Consider the following 17,575-nt stretch of genomic DNA (forward strand, 5'->3'; position numbering starts at 1 on the left):
GGCAGAGATGCTAGAGAGGCGCAGAGCGATGAGCGCGGGACTTGCTGGAGGCTAGAGCAGGCAGGGCCCTACTCAAGCGGGTGGGGCGGAAGAAGAGGGAGCCAACCAGATTTTTCTAAACTAAAACCTCAGTATTGTCGAAGGCTTTCACGGCTGGAATCACTTGGGTGCTGTGTGGTTTCCGGGCTGTATGGCCGTGTTCTAGCAGCATTCTCTCCTGACGATCCTCTGAAGATGCCAGCCACAGACGCAGGCGAAACGTCAGGAGAGAATGCTGCTAGAACACGGCCATACAGCCCGGAAACCACACAGCACCCAAGTAAAACCTCAGCATTCAGGTTAAATTGCCGTGTTGGCACTTTGCGATAAATAAGTGGGGTTTGGGTTGCAGTTTGGGCACTCGGTCTCAAAAAGGTTCGCCATCACTGGACTCGGCCTTGTTTTCCTGTTGATAAGTCCCCCCTCCAAATAGCTGACTGGTGTCAGAGAGGAGGCGCCAGAGAAGGGAACCTGTTGCCCCCGACAGGGGCCTAGCAACCCTGCAAAGTGACCACCTTCCAACGCATCCATTTTCTCCAGGGGAACGGCCTTCGCTAGGTCTGATCCAGCAGGCTAGTTCTTATGTTCTTATGTTCTTAACTGATCTCTGAAGTCTGGAGATCAGCTGTCATTCTGGGAGATCACCAGGTGGCAAAGCAAAGATTAGCAACCCAACTCACAGCAGGTTTCCAAGTGAACCTCTCCTGGCTCCTAGGTCCGTTCTGGCAAAAAGGAAGGGCTCACTCTTGGACCAGGGATATAAATGTTTTACTAAATCCATCAGTGATCACCCCGTGGAGAGATGTCACCATGTTGCTCACAGCCCAGAAGTCCTGACAGCCAGCGTGGTGTGGTGGTTAAGAGCAGGTGCACTCTAATCCGGAGGAACCGGGTTTGATTCCCCGCTCTGCCACTTGAGCTGTAGAGGCTTATCTCGTGAACATGTCAGTCTGTGCACGCCCACACATGCCAGCTGGGTGACCTTGGGCTAGTCACAGTTCTTTGGAGTTCTCTCACCCCCACCTACCTCACAGGGTGTTTGTTGTGAGAGGGGAGGGGAAAGGAGTTTGTAAGCCCCTTTGAGTCTCCTTACAGGAGAGAAAGGGGGGTTATAAGTCCAACTCTCCTCCTCCTCTTCCTCCTTTAGCAGAGCACCTGGGTACACAGCGCTGGGGGGTTATTGACGGGGACACTCCATACTTCCTTGCCGTGACTTTCACTGTTGAGGATCATTACCTCCAACTGAAGATCATACAAACACTTTATTGAATGTGTCTCCAAGAAATCCCAAGACATGATTTAGTATTCTTTATCGGTACTCATCCTGTATCTTTCATCTCGCCTTTAGTGCAAAGGCACCACATTCACATTCAGATCTTTCAGGCTTAATATCGGAAATAAATCCCCTTCGACCCGGGGGAGGGGGGGCTTGCTTCCTCCGCTGACATAATAGGCCTTTATTAGTTTTTATGGGCCTTTCACGCTTTCCAAATGAAATATTTTATTATTGGCCGTGCAGCTCTCTTAGGATTTACAGTTCTTTTTTGTCCTGGGATCTGGAGCAGCTTTGAGATTTACGCAGTCAAGTATTTCTTGTTTATGGCTACGTGAAACAGGGTGTCTGAGGAAATCATTGGGGGGGGGGACGTGGAGGGATCCCAATCGTCCAGCATTATTGCAGAAAAATCTGGGTTTCTGTAGGGAAGTAGAGAACAAGAGGGTGCCAGACGTCTCCTATTATTAATTATTTATTGAAGGCTACTGCTGCTATAGTTTTAAGGTTTTTGTATATTTTGATTGGGTTATTCGATTTGTTTTGTTGTATTGTTGTTTGTTGTACACCGCCCTGAGCCCTCCAGGGGTAGGGTGGTTTATCAAATCGAATAAATGAATGAATGAATGAATGAATGAATGAATGAATGAATGAATGAATGAATGAATGAATGAGAGGAAACACCTGTGGAGTAGCCAGAGGCTTAGCAAGGGGGAAAAGCGCCCAGTGCACTAGTGCGTCCCATGCCCCCGTCCCACCCGGGAACACCCCCGGAAAACCCTTGCCACACCCCCACAGGGGGCGTGCGCTTGGTGCATCATGCACCCCCCTATCCCCTTGGATCTACGCCTCTGGGAATAGCCACTGAACATAAGAAGCTGCCTTATGCTGAAACAGACCGCTTTGCCAGTCCTACAGTCAACAACAAAAAGACCTTTACTGGCATATAATAAAAAAAAAGTAATATGAGCCCTTCGGGGGAGGGCGGTTTATAAACAAACAAACAAACAAACAAACACATAGAATACATAAACAAAAGAAATTTAAAACAATATAATCTCAGACAGGTTGACAAAGGCCCCTTCCGCACATGCAGAACGATGCACTTTCAATCCACTTTCACAACTGTTTGCAAGTGAGTTTTTGCTGTTCTGCACAGTAAAATCCAGCTGCAAAGCGCATTGAAAGTGAATTGAAAGTGCATTCTTCTGCATGTGCGGAAGGGGCCGAAGCCTCATAGCAAGCAGCAGGAACTTTGCAACCAATTGTTATTGATGAATTCTGATTGAATGTTCTAGCTTTATTAGATTGCCCTTTCCTTTCGGAAAGGAGGGGGCAGAGGCATAGCTCCAAGGGGATGGGGGGGCGTGATGCACTGGGTGCGCACCCCTATGGGGGTGTGGTGGTGGCATTCCGGGGTGGGGCAGAGGACACACTAGTGCATGGGGCGCTTTCCCCCCTTGCTACGCCTCTGGGAGGGGGCTCAAAATTTAGCCTGGATATTCATATAGAAAGGACAACAAAAACGGATATGAGGAATAGATTCTATACTGTTATGCCAGCAGGGCCAAAGCCTAGCCGAATAAGGAATTTTTTGAAATTTTCCACACAATATGGCTGAAGGCAAAACTTTAATTTAGCTAACGTAAAAGCTCTTCGCCGCTCCTCCGGTCAACTTAAGGACCTATTGCCTGCTTCAGGCAGTATTGGGAGACCAGAAACTAACAAACAAACAAAATTAAAGGGTGGTGTTGCATGCACAATTATGGCACTTCTTGGGGAAAAAACTGGAAATGGCATGGGGGAACTCTAGGAACTGCCAGAAACTCTTACCATACAGTTCCGGGTGACTCCTAGATCTACCCTCTGTCATATCTGGGTTTTTCCCAAAAGGGGCTGGTGGGAACTGTAGTCCAAAACATCTGGAGGGCCGCAAGTTTGACACCTATGCTGTAGAGGCAGATGATGCCAAAGCAACATTTTAATGGCCAGTCAGAAGTCTTGCTGGGCAAAAGTTCCTTCTGACTTTGCCCATGTTCTAAAAATGCTTGCCAGGTGCCAGGACAGGTATCAGTGGGCACTACACAGCAATAGCCTTTTTAGCTGGCTCTATATAACTCTACAGAGATCTAATGCATTATCCAACAGAATTTGTTTAACCCACACACATTCTTAATTGGTTGGGTTTTCTTTCAAGTTGAGCAGAGGCAGGGAGAGTTTGGATGCAGCAGCCTCTGTCAGTCACCAGGGGAGGCGGGAAAAAGGAAGTGAAGCAGAATTGCAAATAAACCCAGATCTCCTGAGCCCCAGACCTCAAGTTCTGATCACGTCGCTAGGAGGGGTTATAATGATAACGGCGATTTCAGAACACTTTGAGGAAAATTGGCGGAGGGGAGCAGTGTGGTGTAGTGGGTAGGGCGTCAGCTGCGGAAAGTCAGATGCTCAGACCCTAAACTTGGTTAATCCGGCATTCTCCAGCCTTTTTTCCACCTCTTTTCTCCCTCTGAGCCTCAGTCTTCTTTTTCTACTACAAAAGGCAAAAAGTCACATTTACCAAGGAAAACATCATGAGCACGGCCGGAAGAATCCAGTTGCAAAGATTCAGCACGGGCGTCGAGAGTTTATTTATTTGTTACATATCTATCCCACCTTTCCCAACCAAGACCGGGCTGCTCAAGGCAGCCAACAGCCAATAAATGTAATTTAATAAATCCATTTACTGCATAATTCAAGCAGTGTTCCTGCTAATAATAACAACAAACAAGAGGAGGGAAAGAAAAGAAGGAGGAGGAGGAGGAGGAGGAGGAGGAGGAGGAGGAGGAGGAGGAGGAGGAGGAGGAGGAGGAGGAGGAGGAGGAAGAGGAGTTTGGATTTATATCCCCCCTTTCTCTCTTGCAGGAGACTCAAAGGGGCTCACAATCTCCTTTCCCTTCCCCCCTCACAACAAACACCCTGTGAGGTGGATGGGGCTGAGAGAGTTCCGAGAAGCTGTGACTAGCCCAAGGTCACCCAGCTGGCATGTGTGGGAGTGTACAGGCTAATCTGAATTCCCCAGATAAGCCTCCACAGCTCAGGCGGCAGAGCTGGGAATCAAACCCGGTTCCTCCAGATTAGATACACGAGCTCTTAACCTCCTACAACACTGCTGGGAATGGGAATGGGAATGGGAATGGGAATGGGAATGGGAAAGGGAGGTAATACAAGGGGGAGGGGAGGGGGAGGGGAGGGGAGGGAATGGCAGGTAGCATGGAACCATCACTGCCCTCAACCACAGACCTGGTGGAGCATCTCAGTTTTGCAGATCCTGTGAAACTGAACCAGGTTCTGAAGGTCCAAGTCTCATTTGATAGAAACTTCAACCAGACTGGAGCCACAGCAGAAAAGTCTCTGGCCCTGGTCAAGGACAGTTCAATAATTTGGGGGCCGGAGACCACCAGTAAGTTGTTACTGGCTGAGCGCAATGCTCTCTGGGGGACATAACAGGATGGGCGGTCCTGCAGATATGCTGGTCCCTTCCTGTTTAGGGCTTTAAAGGTTGACAACAAAACCCTAAACCTGATCCAGCATTCAACCTGGAGCCAGGGCAGCTGGTGGAACGCTAGTTGAATGTGTGTTCTTCAAGGGGTCCCCATAAGGGCCTGCACTGCTGCACTCTTGACGAACTGAAGTTTCCAGAGCCATTTCCAGGGTAGTTCTGCATAGAGCGAGTTGATCCCTGCCAATTTGTGGCATTCGGTTAGAAAGATGAAAGTGGGACCTTCAAACAGATTTTCATTCCTTTGCAAGAGAGCTAATTACACAGATATACCTCATGAAAGATGGCAACCTCCTTTGAGCAGCTTTAGAAAAATACAGGTGAAAATCAGAGTAACCCAACCGTGAGCAGCTGGATATTTCTTTGACATTCATAAGCAGTGACAGCTGGATAGTGACAGCTGTCTCCACTGTCCCCCACCTCTGACAATCAGCGAAGCTGCCTCTAAACCTGGAGGTTCTGTTCTGACCAATCAGAAAGCAGTGGGGGGTGGGGGGTGGCAGGAAAGCTATGATTAGGTGGCAGGAAGAGATGAGGCAGTGAGGTGGCAGGAAGTGGTGGTGAGGCAGCAGAAGCATCAGGAAGCAGCAGAGAGTGGAAGGAAGCAATGGCAGGAAGGGGCAGGATGTGACAGGGGTAGCAGGAAGTGGTGGCAAGGCGGCAGAGGTGGCAGGAAGTGGTGGTGAGGCAACAGAAGCAGCACAGGAGCCTCCTGGGAGGAGAGCAGAGGGGATCTGCCCAATGCGCCCCCCCCATGACTCTTCAAAGTGGTGCCTAGGTTGACTGCCCCCTCTATCCCCCCCTTGATACACCATTGAAAGCATCTCTACTCCAGTGAAGTAGAAGAAATCCTGTTTTTCTCAACCTTTATATCCCACTTCTCTCAAACTTTAAGGCGTCTCAAAGCAGCTTGCAAACTCCTTTCCCTTCCTCTCCCCACAAGACATCTCGTGAGGTAGGTGGGGCTGAGAAAGTTCTGAAGAACTGTGAGTAGCCCAAGGGCATCCAGCAGGCTTCATGCGTAGGACCGGGGAAACAAACCTGGTTCACCAGATGATAGTCCACCACTCTACACCACACTTACTCTACACCACACAGGTCATGGAAGGCACATGATGATCATATCATCACATCATTTCCGACAGTAACCGCCACAGAGAACAAAGAGCCACTTATGCACCCTTTTCAGTGGTAAGAATACCATGGTTTGAATACCACTAGGGAGGAGTCATAGATGAAGGAAGGGACACCTCTATGCTCTGCTTGCTGTCTCTACAAAGTGACTGGTAGTTCACTGCATGAAACAGAATGGTGGACTAGATCAGGGGTCTGCAACCTGCGGCTCTTTCGTCCTTGTACTGTGGCTCTGTGCAACCTGAGCAACCTGAGGACCACGCTTTGCCATAATAAGCAAGCGCACAACTACCTTGGGCCATCTACAGAGGACGCCCCCAGCCGGGCAGGTGACAGCAGGCACCAGACAAGGGAAGGAGGGGAAAGGACATTGGAGGGAGGGAGTGAGGGAGTGAGGGAGGAAGGGAGGAAGGGAGGAAGGAAGGGAGGAAGGAAGGAAGGAAGGAAGGAAGGAAGGAAGGAAGGAAGGAAGGAAGGAAGGAAGGAAGGAAGGAAGGAAGGAAGGAAGGAAGGAAGGAAGGAAGGAAGGAAGGGAGGGAGGGAGGGAGGGAGGGAGGGAGGGAGGGAGGAAGGAAGGAAGGAAGGAAGGAAGGAAGGAAGGAAGGAAGGAAGGAAGGAAGGAAGGAAGGAAGGAAGGAAGGAAGGAAGGAAGGAAGGAAGGAAGGAAGGAAGGAAGGAAGGAAGGAAGGAAGGAAGGAAGGAAGGAGGGGGCAGTGAGGGAGGCACGCTCGCTGTGTCCCAAGTGCAACTTGATGTCATTGGCATCGCCGCCGCTTGAATGACGGCTCACGGCATTTTTTGTTTGCTACATGGATAATTTTTCAGCTTCTTAATTCATTTGAAAGAGACCTTCAACTCGCTGTGTTTTTGGGTTATTATTTTTTAAGAGTTCAAAATGTGTTCTTCACGTAAATAAAATATAATTTTCTTTGTAGCACTTCATGGATTTCATACGCAACACACTATAATTGTTTATACAAAGCGTAAAGGTTAAAAAAAACCCCAATATATATAGTGTTATCTTCATTTTAAATGTCAAAAAGTATTTGCGGCTCCAAGTGTTTTCTTTTCTGTGGAAAACGGGTCCAAATGGCTCTTTGGGTGTTAAAGGTTGCTGACCCCTGGACTGGATGAACCACTGGTATGATCCAGGAGGGCACCTCTTCCATTCCTGTGTCATTCCCTGAGACCCCAAAGAGCTTCTTCTGATCAGAACAGTCAACAGTTAGCAAGAGGAGCCAAGAGTCTGATTTGGTTTATAAAAACGCTCCACACAGACTCAAACCTTGAAGCAGGGGCTGTGGTTCCCTGTTGGAACGCATGTTTGGCATCTACAAAGGGTCTCATAAGAACATAAGAACATAAGAACTAGCCTGCTGGATCAGACCAGAGTCCATCTAGTCCAGCATTCTGGTACTCGCAGTGGCCCACCAGGTGCCTTTGGGAGCTCACGTGCAGGATGTGAAAGCAAGGGCCTGCTGCTGCTGCTGCTGCTCCCGAGCACCTGGTCTGCTAAGGCATTTGCAGGAAGCAGATGTTGGGAAAGACCCTTGTCTGCCTGAGGGATCTGACCAGTCAAAAAACACCAAGCTGTTTCAGGCATCTGTGTGGGTTCTTAGGCACTGCGACTACGAGGAAAAGATTCGGAAGCATATCTGCTCACCAGGACATTCTCTTCCTGCTACCACCACTGTTGAGAAGCCAACAGAACCAGTTGGTATTCCCAAAGTGGACTGCTTAAAGCAGTGATGGCGAACCTTTTTGAGACCGAGTGCCCAAATTGCAACCCAAACCCCACTTATTTATCTCAAAGTGCCAACCCGGCTATTTAACCTGAATGCTGAGGTTTTAGTTTAGAAAAAAACGGTTGGCTCCCTCTTCCTCCGCCCCATCCGCTCATGCAGGGGCCAGCCTGCTCTAGCCTCCAGCAAGTCCCGTGCACACTGCTCTGTGCCTCTCAAGCATCTCTGCCTCCTCTGCACCACCAGCCCCCTTGGGCAGCAACCACCCGGAGCACAGGCACCAGGCCCGCCAGGCAAGTCCTCCCTGCTCACCGCAGTGCGTGCACGTCGTGATCAGTGCCCCAGGCCAGCCTAGATATGTGTGTGGGGTGTGTGTGTGATTTTCTGCCCCCACATAACAAACTCTGTGTGTGCGTGCCCAAATAGAGGGCTCCGAGTGCCACCTCTGGCACCCGTGCCATAGGTTCGCCATCACTGGCTTAAAGAAACCAGCTCATCTGTCTTGCCTCAGCAATTCCCTCAGACCAGCAAGATAAGAACATCTTGATATCCAAAGAAGAAGAAGAGTTGGGTTTATATCCCCCCTTTCTCTCTTTTAGGAGACTCAAAGGGGCCTACAAACTCCTTTCCCTTCCTTCTTTACAACAAACACCGTGTGAGGTAGGTGGGGCTGAGAGAGCTCAGAAGAGCTGTGACTAGCCCAAGGTCACCCAGCTGGCGTGTGCTGGAGTGCACAGGCTAATATGAACTCCCCAGATAAGCCTCCACAGCTCAAGTGGCAGAGCGGGGAATCAAACCCGATTCTTTCAGATTAGAGTACACCTGCTCTTAACCACTACGCCACTGCTGCTTTGGCTTATATCCTGAAAATCTTCTTGGTTTCTAAAGTTCTACAGGACCCAAATCTAGCTGTTCTACCACAGACGACCACAGCTCTCCTCGGAAATATCTTCTTCCTGGATTCCCTCAGTGTCAGGGCAATGCTGTTTGCCTCTCAACCATCTTTGAGAATGACTGTAGCTGAAAAGCGGCAGATGACTACTGTACGTAAATAAGGAAATCAACAGAAGGGCCCTCACCTTTGCCGACGTTTCAAACCATCCCACAAAGCCGTTCTCCGCACAAAACTGCTCCATCTTTATGCCGTTGTTCACAAGGGGCTCTTTGCCCTGGTCACATTTGTTTGCCAGGAGAACCGTCGGCACGGGGTTGCCGTTGGGGAGGGACAACTTAGTGTCCAAATCCTCTTTCCATTTGGTCACTGCTTCAAAAGTTGCCGGTCTTGTCACGTCAAAGACAATAAACGCTCCCATCGCTTCTCGGTAATACACCCGGGTCATGTTGCCAAATCTTTCCTGACCTATGTGGATAAAAGCACATCATTTAAAAAAAAATACATTTATCAAGTCACTATTGAACATTCTATCAGATCAATTTCTCAGTCCCCATTTAGGGCAGAATATGCTGCTTCTGAAAATACACAGAATATATCCTGGTGGGACCAGACTAAATAAATAACTTAAATTAAAATCCTATTGAAATTTTTGTCCCACTCTTCCTCTGAGGAGTTCAGGGCATATATGAAGTTCTTCCCAGCTCCCGCTGTATTCTCACAACAACCTTGTGAAGTAGGTTAGGGCCCACAGAGCATAACTGGCCTAAGATCACCAATAAAGCAGACCTTAACAGAGTTATATGCTCCCAGCCCCATTGACTTCAACACACGTGTTCCTGCTGGCATAGCTCCAAGGGGGTGGGGGAGTGTGTGACGTACCCGGCGTGCGCCCCTGTGGGGGCATGGCGGGGCGTTCTGGGGCATGGCGGGGGCATTCCGGTGCAGGACAAGGGTGTTCTGGGGTGGAACAGGGACAGACGTTGTTGTGGCAGGGGCAGAGGACGCACCAGTGCACCAGGAACTTTTCTCCCTTGCTACATCTCTGCCTGCTGGCCACCACTACTTCATTCCATTTCTCGCAGAAGGCTCTTCTTAAGAAGCTAATGGGCAGGACATGAAAATGACAGCGTTCCCCAGTTCCTTGTGCTTACCTTTTGGGATCCAGAGACATATTGCTGCTGTATGTGGAAGCTCTGGTTAACAAAATTGTAAATGGTTGTATTAGGGTTGCCAGCTCCAAATTGGAAAAATTCCCAGTGATTTGGGAGTGGATCCTCAGGAGGGGAGGGTTTGGAGAAGGAAGGGATCTCAACCGAGTATAATGCAATAGAGTTTGCCCTGCCATTTTTCCCAGAGGAACTAATGTCTGTAATCTGGAGAGACGTTGTAATTCTTGGAGAGTTCCAGGCCACATAAATCAAGGTGCACAAAAACTGACCTCCCCAGTTCATTAAAACGAAACCAGGGTTGCAGCTTAGGAGCTGGGAAAAGAAAATATACAGTTGCCTTGAAAACTGCCTCATAACTGGCACAGAAAAGATTAGATTTAAAACCAAAATGAAAATCTTCTAGATAAGACCACAAGGGAGCCTCATTGAACTCCCTTCCCACAAAAAAGAAGTTCCAGTACTGAGCTCAGCCTGGCGTAGCAGTTAAAAGCAGTGGTCTCTCATCTGGAGAACTGGGTTTGATTCCCCGGTCCTCCACTTGAGCAGCGGACTCTTTCCGGGCGAACTGGATTGGTTTCCCTGCTCCTCCACATAAAGCCTGTTGGCGACTCTCTCTGCTTCGCCTACCTCTCAAAGAGTCTGTTGTGGGGAGAGGGAGGGAAGAAGTTTGTAAGCCGCTTTGAGACTCCTTACAGGGCAGAAAAGTGGGGTATAAATTCAAACTCTTCTGTTCTTCTTAAAGTCAAACTTGTGCATGCAAAAGAAAAAAATCACTTCTTTAAGGCTATCAGTTTGTACAACTCAACTGGAGCACAGTTAATTCTCTGGGCAGGCATGGTGCGGGCGGGGCGGGGTGCGTGTGCAATCTGATCTCCAAACGAAAACACAGTCTATGCTCTACAGCCAATTTATAAGGAACACAACATTTAGCTAGGAGCAAGGCAACAAACCATATCACTGCTAATTGTGGATCAGGTTCCAAATGCACTATGAAACCGCTGTGAAATTACTGTTCAGGGGTGGTTCGCCACTGCCTGGGTAACGACGAAGAAGAAGAAGAAGAAGAAGAAGAAGAAGAAGAAGAAGAAGAAGAAGAAGAAGAAGAAGAAGAAGAAGAAGAAGAAGAAGAAGAAGAGAGAAAGAAGAAGAAGAAGAGAGGAAGAAGAAGAAGAGAGGAAGAAGAAGAAGAAGAAGAGAGGAAGAAGAAGAGAGGAAGAAGAAGAAGAAGAAGAGGGAAGAAGAGGAGAAGAAGAAAGAGAAGAGGGGAAGAAAGAGGGAGGAGGAGGGAGGGAGGGAGGAGGGAGGAGTTTGGATTTATATCCCCCCCTTTCTCTCTTGCAGGAGACTCAAAGGGGCTGACAATCTCCTTGCCCTTCCCCCCTCACAACAAACACCCTGTGAGGTAGGTGGGGCTGAGAGAGCTCCGAGAAGCTGTGACTAGCCCAAAGTCACCCAGCTGGCATGTGTGGGAGTGCACAGGCTAATCTGAATTCCCCAGATAAGCCTCCACAGCTCAGGCGGCAGAGCTGGGAATCAAACCCGGTTCCTCCAGATTAGATACACGAGCTCTTAACCTCCTACGCCACTGCTGCTCCTGGACTTCCCTGGTGGTCTCCTGTCCAAGTACCAATCGGGGCCAACCCTGCTTAGCTCCCGAGATCTGCCAAGGTCAGGCTAACCTAAGGTCAAAGTATTTTTATCACACTCTTTCGCCCAGCAAAAGACCAGCAGATGCGGCTCTTCTTCTAATGCTAGCCTCACAAGAACCTTGTGAATTAGGTTGGAGTAAAAGAGTCTGACAGGCCTAAGGCCACCCGTTTGCATTCATGGTTAACTGGAGACTGAACTCCGGTCTCTTCCCAGTCCTAGCTCAAAGCTTTAACTTCTACATCTCACTGACTTTTTTACTTCTTGGAATCTGTATACTGGAAGACACTAGCAAGGCTATTTGACAATGCACACTATTTGACGATGCATGACAGGTGGAGAAATTGCCAACCAGAAGAAGAAGAGGAGGAGGAGGAGGAGGAGGAGGAGGAAGAGGAGTTTGGATTTATATCCCCCCTTTCTCTCCTGCAGGAGACTCAAAGGGGCTTACAATGTCCTTGCCCTTCCCCCCTCACAACAAACACCCTGTGAGGTAGGTGGGGCTGAGAGAGCTCCGAGAAGCTGTGACTAGCCCAGCTGGTGTGTGTGGGAGTGCACAGGCTAATCTGAATTCCCCAGATAAGCCTCCACAGCTCAGGCGGCAGAGCTGGGAATCAAACCCGGTTCCTCCAGATTAGATACATGAGCTCTTAACCTCCTACGCCACTGCTGCTCCTTAAGTTTGCCGGGTGCACATTTCATGTTTACACATCATTTGCAAATTCATTCAGATCCTGGTTTCACACCCTGTTTTCCAGCAAATCCTTAACAAATCCAGTATAACTCTGGCGGATTCCGCACGGGCTGTATTCAGCGACTGTTGTGGGCGAGGACTTTGCATCGCTGCCGCTGCTGGAGCACAGATGCGATTTCCCCCAAAACGGAAATTTTCTGACTTGCTAGTTTAGGGTTTAGCTGCGGCACCGGGGCCATTTGCAGGATAGCATGCCGGCATCAAGTATGCCAGTGCAACTTCGCTCATGAGGCCCATGTGGAATCTGCCAAATTGGTTGTAGTGTCACACTAGCATCCAGGAAATCCAGGTTCAAATTCCCACTCAGTCTTGGAAACTTGTTTGGTGACATCAGATCAGTCACATACTCTCGGCCTAACCTACCTCACAAGGTTGTTGTGAGAATAAGATGGAGTCTTTAGTTTGGGACTCTTTAGTTTGGAGAGGAGATGTCTGAGGGGGGATATGATTGAAGTCTATAAAATTATGCATGGGGTAGGAAATGTGGACAGAGAGAAATTTTTCTCTCTTTCTCACAATACTAGAACCAGGGGGCATTCATTGAAAATGCTGGGGGGAAGAATTAGGACTAATAAAAAGAAACACTTCTTCACGCAACGTGTGATTGGTGTTTGGAATATGCTGCCACAGGAGGTGGTGATGGCCACTAACCTGGATAGCTTTAAAAGGGGCTTGGCAGGGATGTAGGTATAGATTTTTTATGGGGGGGTTCGGGGGTGGGGCCACACCCCCACCCACCCCTAGCGCATGGCCACACCTCCCCAAGCCCCGCCCCTGGCCTAGCGCTTATAAAAGCAGCTCTCCGAGGTCAGGGATGGCAGACTCCCCTGCCCTGCCCTCCCCTGCCCTGCCCCTCCCCTCTGGGTAGAGGCATAGAGGGAAAATGGAGCCTGGTGCAAAATCTGAGTTTTGCGCCCCCCCCCTCCCCACCGGGCAGCTGCTGTGATGCTGGAATCCACCCCCAAACATCATCACTTTCAATGGCATTTAAACTAGAGAGCCCAAATTCTCCTTTTAAATCCACCTTAAAGGGAGAATCTGGTCCTCAGTTAAACAACATTGAAAGTGATGCTGTTTTGGGTGGATTATCCCCCACTCTGAAACAGCATCACTTTCAATGTGGCGTAGTGGTTAAGAGCAGGTGCATTCTAATCTGGAGGAACCGGGTTTCCCTGCTCTGCCACTTGAACTGTGTGAACTTATCTAAGAATTCAGATTAGCCTGTGCATTCCCACCTGCGCCAGCTGGGTGACCTTGGGCTAGTCACAGCTTCTCGGAGCTCTCTCAGCCCCACCTACCTCACAGGGTGTTTGTTGTGAGGGGGGAAGGGCAAGGAGATTGTCAGCCCCTTTGAGTCTCCTACAGGAGAGAAAGGGAGGATATAAATCCAAACTTTTCTTCTTCTTCTAAACTGAGGACCTCAGATTCTCCCTTTAAATCCATGCCGAAAGGATTGGATTTAAAACGAGCATCCTGGAAAAAATTTGGGAGGTGCCTGCTGTCAGGGAATTGAAATTGTTAAGCTAGAAGCACCAAACTTTCAGGGTATCTTTAGGAGTCTCATCCTAATGATACCACCAAGATTTAATTGAAGTTTGGTTCAGGGGGTCCAAAGTTATGGACCCTCAAAGGTGTAGCCCCCACCTTCTATTAGCTCCCATTGAAAACAATGCAGGATGGGGCACTCCCTTTGGGAGCCCATAGCTTTGGACCCCCTGGACCAAACTTCACAAACCCTGGGTGGTATCAGTAAGAGACTCTCCTGATAATACATTCCAGGTTTGGTGAAGTTTGGTTCAGGGGGTCCAAAGTTATGGACCCTCAAAGGTGTAGCCCCCATCTTCTATTAGCTCCCATTGGAAACAATGGAGGATGGGGGCACCCCCTTTGGGAGTCCATAACTTTGGACCCCCTGAACCAAACCTCACCAAACCCGGGTAGTATCATCAGGAGAGTCCCCCAAACAATCCCTGAAAGTTTGATGCTGCTAGCCCAAACAATGCGCCCTGCAGGCCAAAAACCTAAAAAGCACTAAAATGTTTTTAAAACCCACAAACGGGTGGGCGGAGCTTCGGACATGAATGGGGGGGTTCAAAGCCGAGAACCCCCCCCCTTACCTACGTGCATGGGGCTTGGATAGATTTATGGAGGAAAAGTCGATTTATGGCTACCAATCTTGATCCTCTTTGATCTGAGATTGCAAATGCCTTAACAGTCCAGGTGCTCGGGAGCAAAAGCCGCAGAAGGCCATTGCTTTCATATCCTGCATGTGAGCTCCCAAAGGCACCTGGTGGGCCACTGCGAGTAGCTGGACTAGATGGACTCTGGTCTGATCCAGCTGGCTTGTTCTTATGTTCTTATGTTCTTACGGAGGATAGAGGAATGTCATATACCATTTTGGATTCCCACTGCAGAGAAATTGGGGTACAAATTACCCTGTTTCTCAGAAAATAAGACATCCCCTGAGAATAAGACGTAGTGGGGTTTTTGCTGAAGTGCTAAATAGAAAACATCCCCCGAAAGTAAGATGTGGCAAAGTTTTTGTTTGGAAGCATGCCCGTCGAACAGAACACCAGAGCATGCAGCTGTGGAGCAGAAAAATAAGACATCCCCTGAAAATAAGACAGCGCATCTTTGGGAGAAAAAATTAAGACACTGTCTTATTTTCGGAGAAACACGGTAGCAAGGAGGAAGGAAATCAAACTGTGGTTGAATGAGATCAAGCAAGCTGAGAATTTCAGACATGATTGCCACATGCACTTATCTTTTCTGACCCCCCCCCCCCCCCCGTTTTATCGGCAAGATATTTCTTGATTAAATCATTTCAGTGTTTCGCCTTGAAATTCTGCTTATGCTAAAAGTCCAGGCTGTGCCAGTAATAAATAACCAGTAAATTGCAGCTCATGGCCATTTTTTTCTGCCGGAACATTCCGCAAATTAAATGGAAAAGAGGAACACACGCCACTGGGTCATGGCCAAGTCATTAGAGCGACCTATTGGCCAAGCACCGAATCACTTACCATTCATCCATCTTTGCACCTATATAGTTGAATGCATCCTTGAAATGCCTGGCATTGGTCACATCACATTACCTGCTTTTTTTGCATCTGCACAGTCATGAAGCGATCACAGGAACAGAATCGATGATTAGCTAGGCTTATGGGTGTCAGGATCAGCCCATTTCTGGTTTGATCCCCCCACGTCTCCTGGCCAGTGGTGGGATCCAAAAATTGTAGTAACAGGTTCCCATGGTGGTGGGATTCAAACTGTGGTGTAGCGCCAATGGGGCTGGGCTGGGCACGACGGGGGCATAGCCGGGCATTCCAGGGGCGGGGCATTCCTGGGCGGGGTTGTGGCAAGGATGCAGCTGCTGCGCCGGTCCTTGGGTGGGAAACGAATGCACGCAGGCGCAGGCTGCCACGCACGCCCGTGCACCTCCTGCTAGACTGCTTCAAGTTCTGTGCACTACTGCTGAGAGGAGGGGCGTAACTAAGGCAAAAATCACGTGGCAAAATCACCAATTAATAACCCCCTCTTGGCACACACAAATAATTAGTAACCTACTCTCGGGAACCTGTGAGAACCTGCTGGATCCCACCTCTGCTCCTGGCCAAGTTGTGGGATCCTCTTTCTCTCTTTTTCTCCCCTCCCCCTTAATTACTGTGGTCCTACTTTCTCACTCTGTGCATTTTTGCTTCCCAGGCAATGTCTTATCAGCTCATCAGACACCCGCCATTGTGGTTCTTGCAGTAGTGTGGAATGCTGGTTGTTTTGACCCTGGGGGAGGCTGCATTGTCTCTGGACCATGGGACTGGTGGGGTGCCATCCCCCATTGGGAACAGGTAATCAGGAGTGGTGTTGTATGATATAAGGGCATGACATCGGGTATAATGGAGGGCGCTTTGCTGCTTATGCTTTAGTTCTGGCAATAAAAGTCTAAATGCTTATTCCTGGTGCTGTTTCATCCGAATACAGAGGCTCGTTATTGAAAAATCCAGGGGCACAACAATAAGTGCACACGCCAAAGGCAAACTGGGACATCTAAGTAGAAAGTCACAACTCAAAAATCTCAAGAAGAAGAAGAAGAAGAAGAAGAAGAAGAAGAAGAAGAAGAAGAAGAAGAAGAAGAAGAAGAAGAAGAAGAAGAAGAAGAAGAAGAAGAAGAAGAGGAGGAGGTTTAGATTTGTATTACACCACTCTTTCAGCCATGTTCTATTTAAATGGAGGCAGACAGTACATAATCATGCAGACAGACATATCCAAATTAATTTAGATTGAACTGAATATCTGGAAATCATTCGTTCCTTGAATGTGATCATGCATCCTTGCCTGGAAACTGTAGATTGCATTTTGACTAATCTGCTGATCTGATAATATAGTATAAGGAAAAGAAGATACATTGTGTCACCAAAAGAAAAATACTGTAGAAACCTGCAAAAATAAGAATAGTACTTTCCACCACTTGGGGTGGGGAGATAAATAGTGTTGCAGTGAATAAAATAATGAATACAAATGACAGTTTATAAAGAAAGCAGACAAGGTTGGATCATTCAGGCAGATCACGCTGGGGCAGATCCACTCTGCAACAGATCATTGGGAAAAAAACCTTATTACTTGGCAAAACGTTATCTTAAAATCAATTTTATTGGTTGGGAGGTTTTTTTTCTCCCCAAAGCACTGATAGAGTAGCAAAGGGGCAGCTGTTAAGTTTAACCGAGATACAGACTAAACTAATCAATACTTTTTTTTACTATGGAAGCAAACATAATAATAACAGGAGACAGTGGTCCGGATGCGGGCAGTAATGCAATCATTTGGATCTAGGATGAGCTGAGTATTTAGTCCATTTGCAGTAAGAGCCATTACAAGTCAACACAAACACACCATGAAAATAATGAAGTCTTTGCTCATTTGAGAGCTTAGTGTACAACCCCAGTCAACTGGAAGGATCTGAGGGAAGAAGAAGAAGAAGAAGAAGAAGAAGAAGAAGAAGAAGAAGAAGAAGAAGAAGAAGAAGAAGAAGAAGAAGAAGAAGAAGAAGAAGAAGAAGAAGAAGAAGAAGAAGAAGAAGAAGAAGAAGAAGAAGAAGAAGAAGAAGAAGAAGTAGTAGTAGTAGTAGTAGTAGTAGTAGTAGTAGTTTGGATTTATATTCCCCCTTTCTCTCCTGTTGGAGACTCAAAGGGGCTTACAAATTTACCCACTCAAAACAAACACCGTGTGAGGTAGGTGTGACTGAGAAAGCTCAGAAGAACTGTGACTAGCCCAAGGTCACCCAGCTGGCATGTGTGGAATTCAGCCTAATCTGAATTCCCCAGATGAGCCTCCACAGCTCAGGCGGCAGAGCGGGGAATCAAACCCAGTTCCTCCAGATTAGAATGCACCTGCTC

The 17,575-nt window shown here is 48.2% G+C and overlaps 2 protein-coding genes across 2 annotated transcripts in view; both read right to left on the reverse strand.

Annotated features, from left to right (window-relative positions):
* Positions 1–17,575, reverse strand: part of LOC125431442 (dipeptidyl peptidase 1-like) — a 269,788-nt gene that overhangs the window by 209,710 nt on the left and 42,503 nt on the right. The window lies entirely within an intron of this gene.
* The window catches only part of RAB38 (RAB38, member RAS oncogene family), a 37,644-nt gene that overhangs the window by 6,127 nt on the left and 13,942 nt on the right, over positions 1–17,575 (reverse strand). The window contains exon 2 of the mRNA XM_048494218.1: positions 8,803–9,083. Coding sequence (XP_048350175.1) covers positions 8,803–9,083 — 281 coding nt within the window. The remainder of the gene's footprint in view (positions 1–8,802; positions 9,084–17,575) is intronic.

This window comes from Sphaerodactylus townsendi, linkage group LG04, assembly GCF_021028975.2.
Source record: "Sphaerodactylus townsendi isolate TG3544 linkage group LG04, MPM_Stown_v2.3, whole genome shotgun sequence".
In the NCBI taxonomy this organism is placed as follows: Eukaryota; Metazoa; Chordata; class Lepidosauria; order Squamata; family Sphaerodactylidae; genus Sphaerodactylus; species Sphaerodactylus townsendi.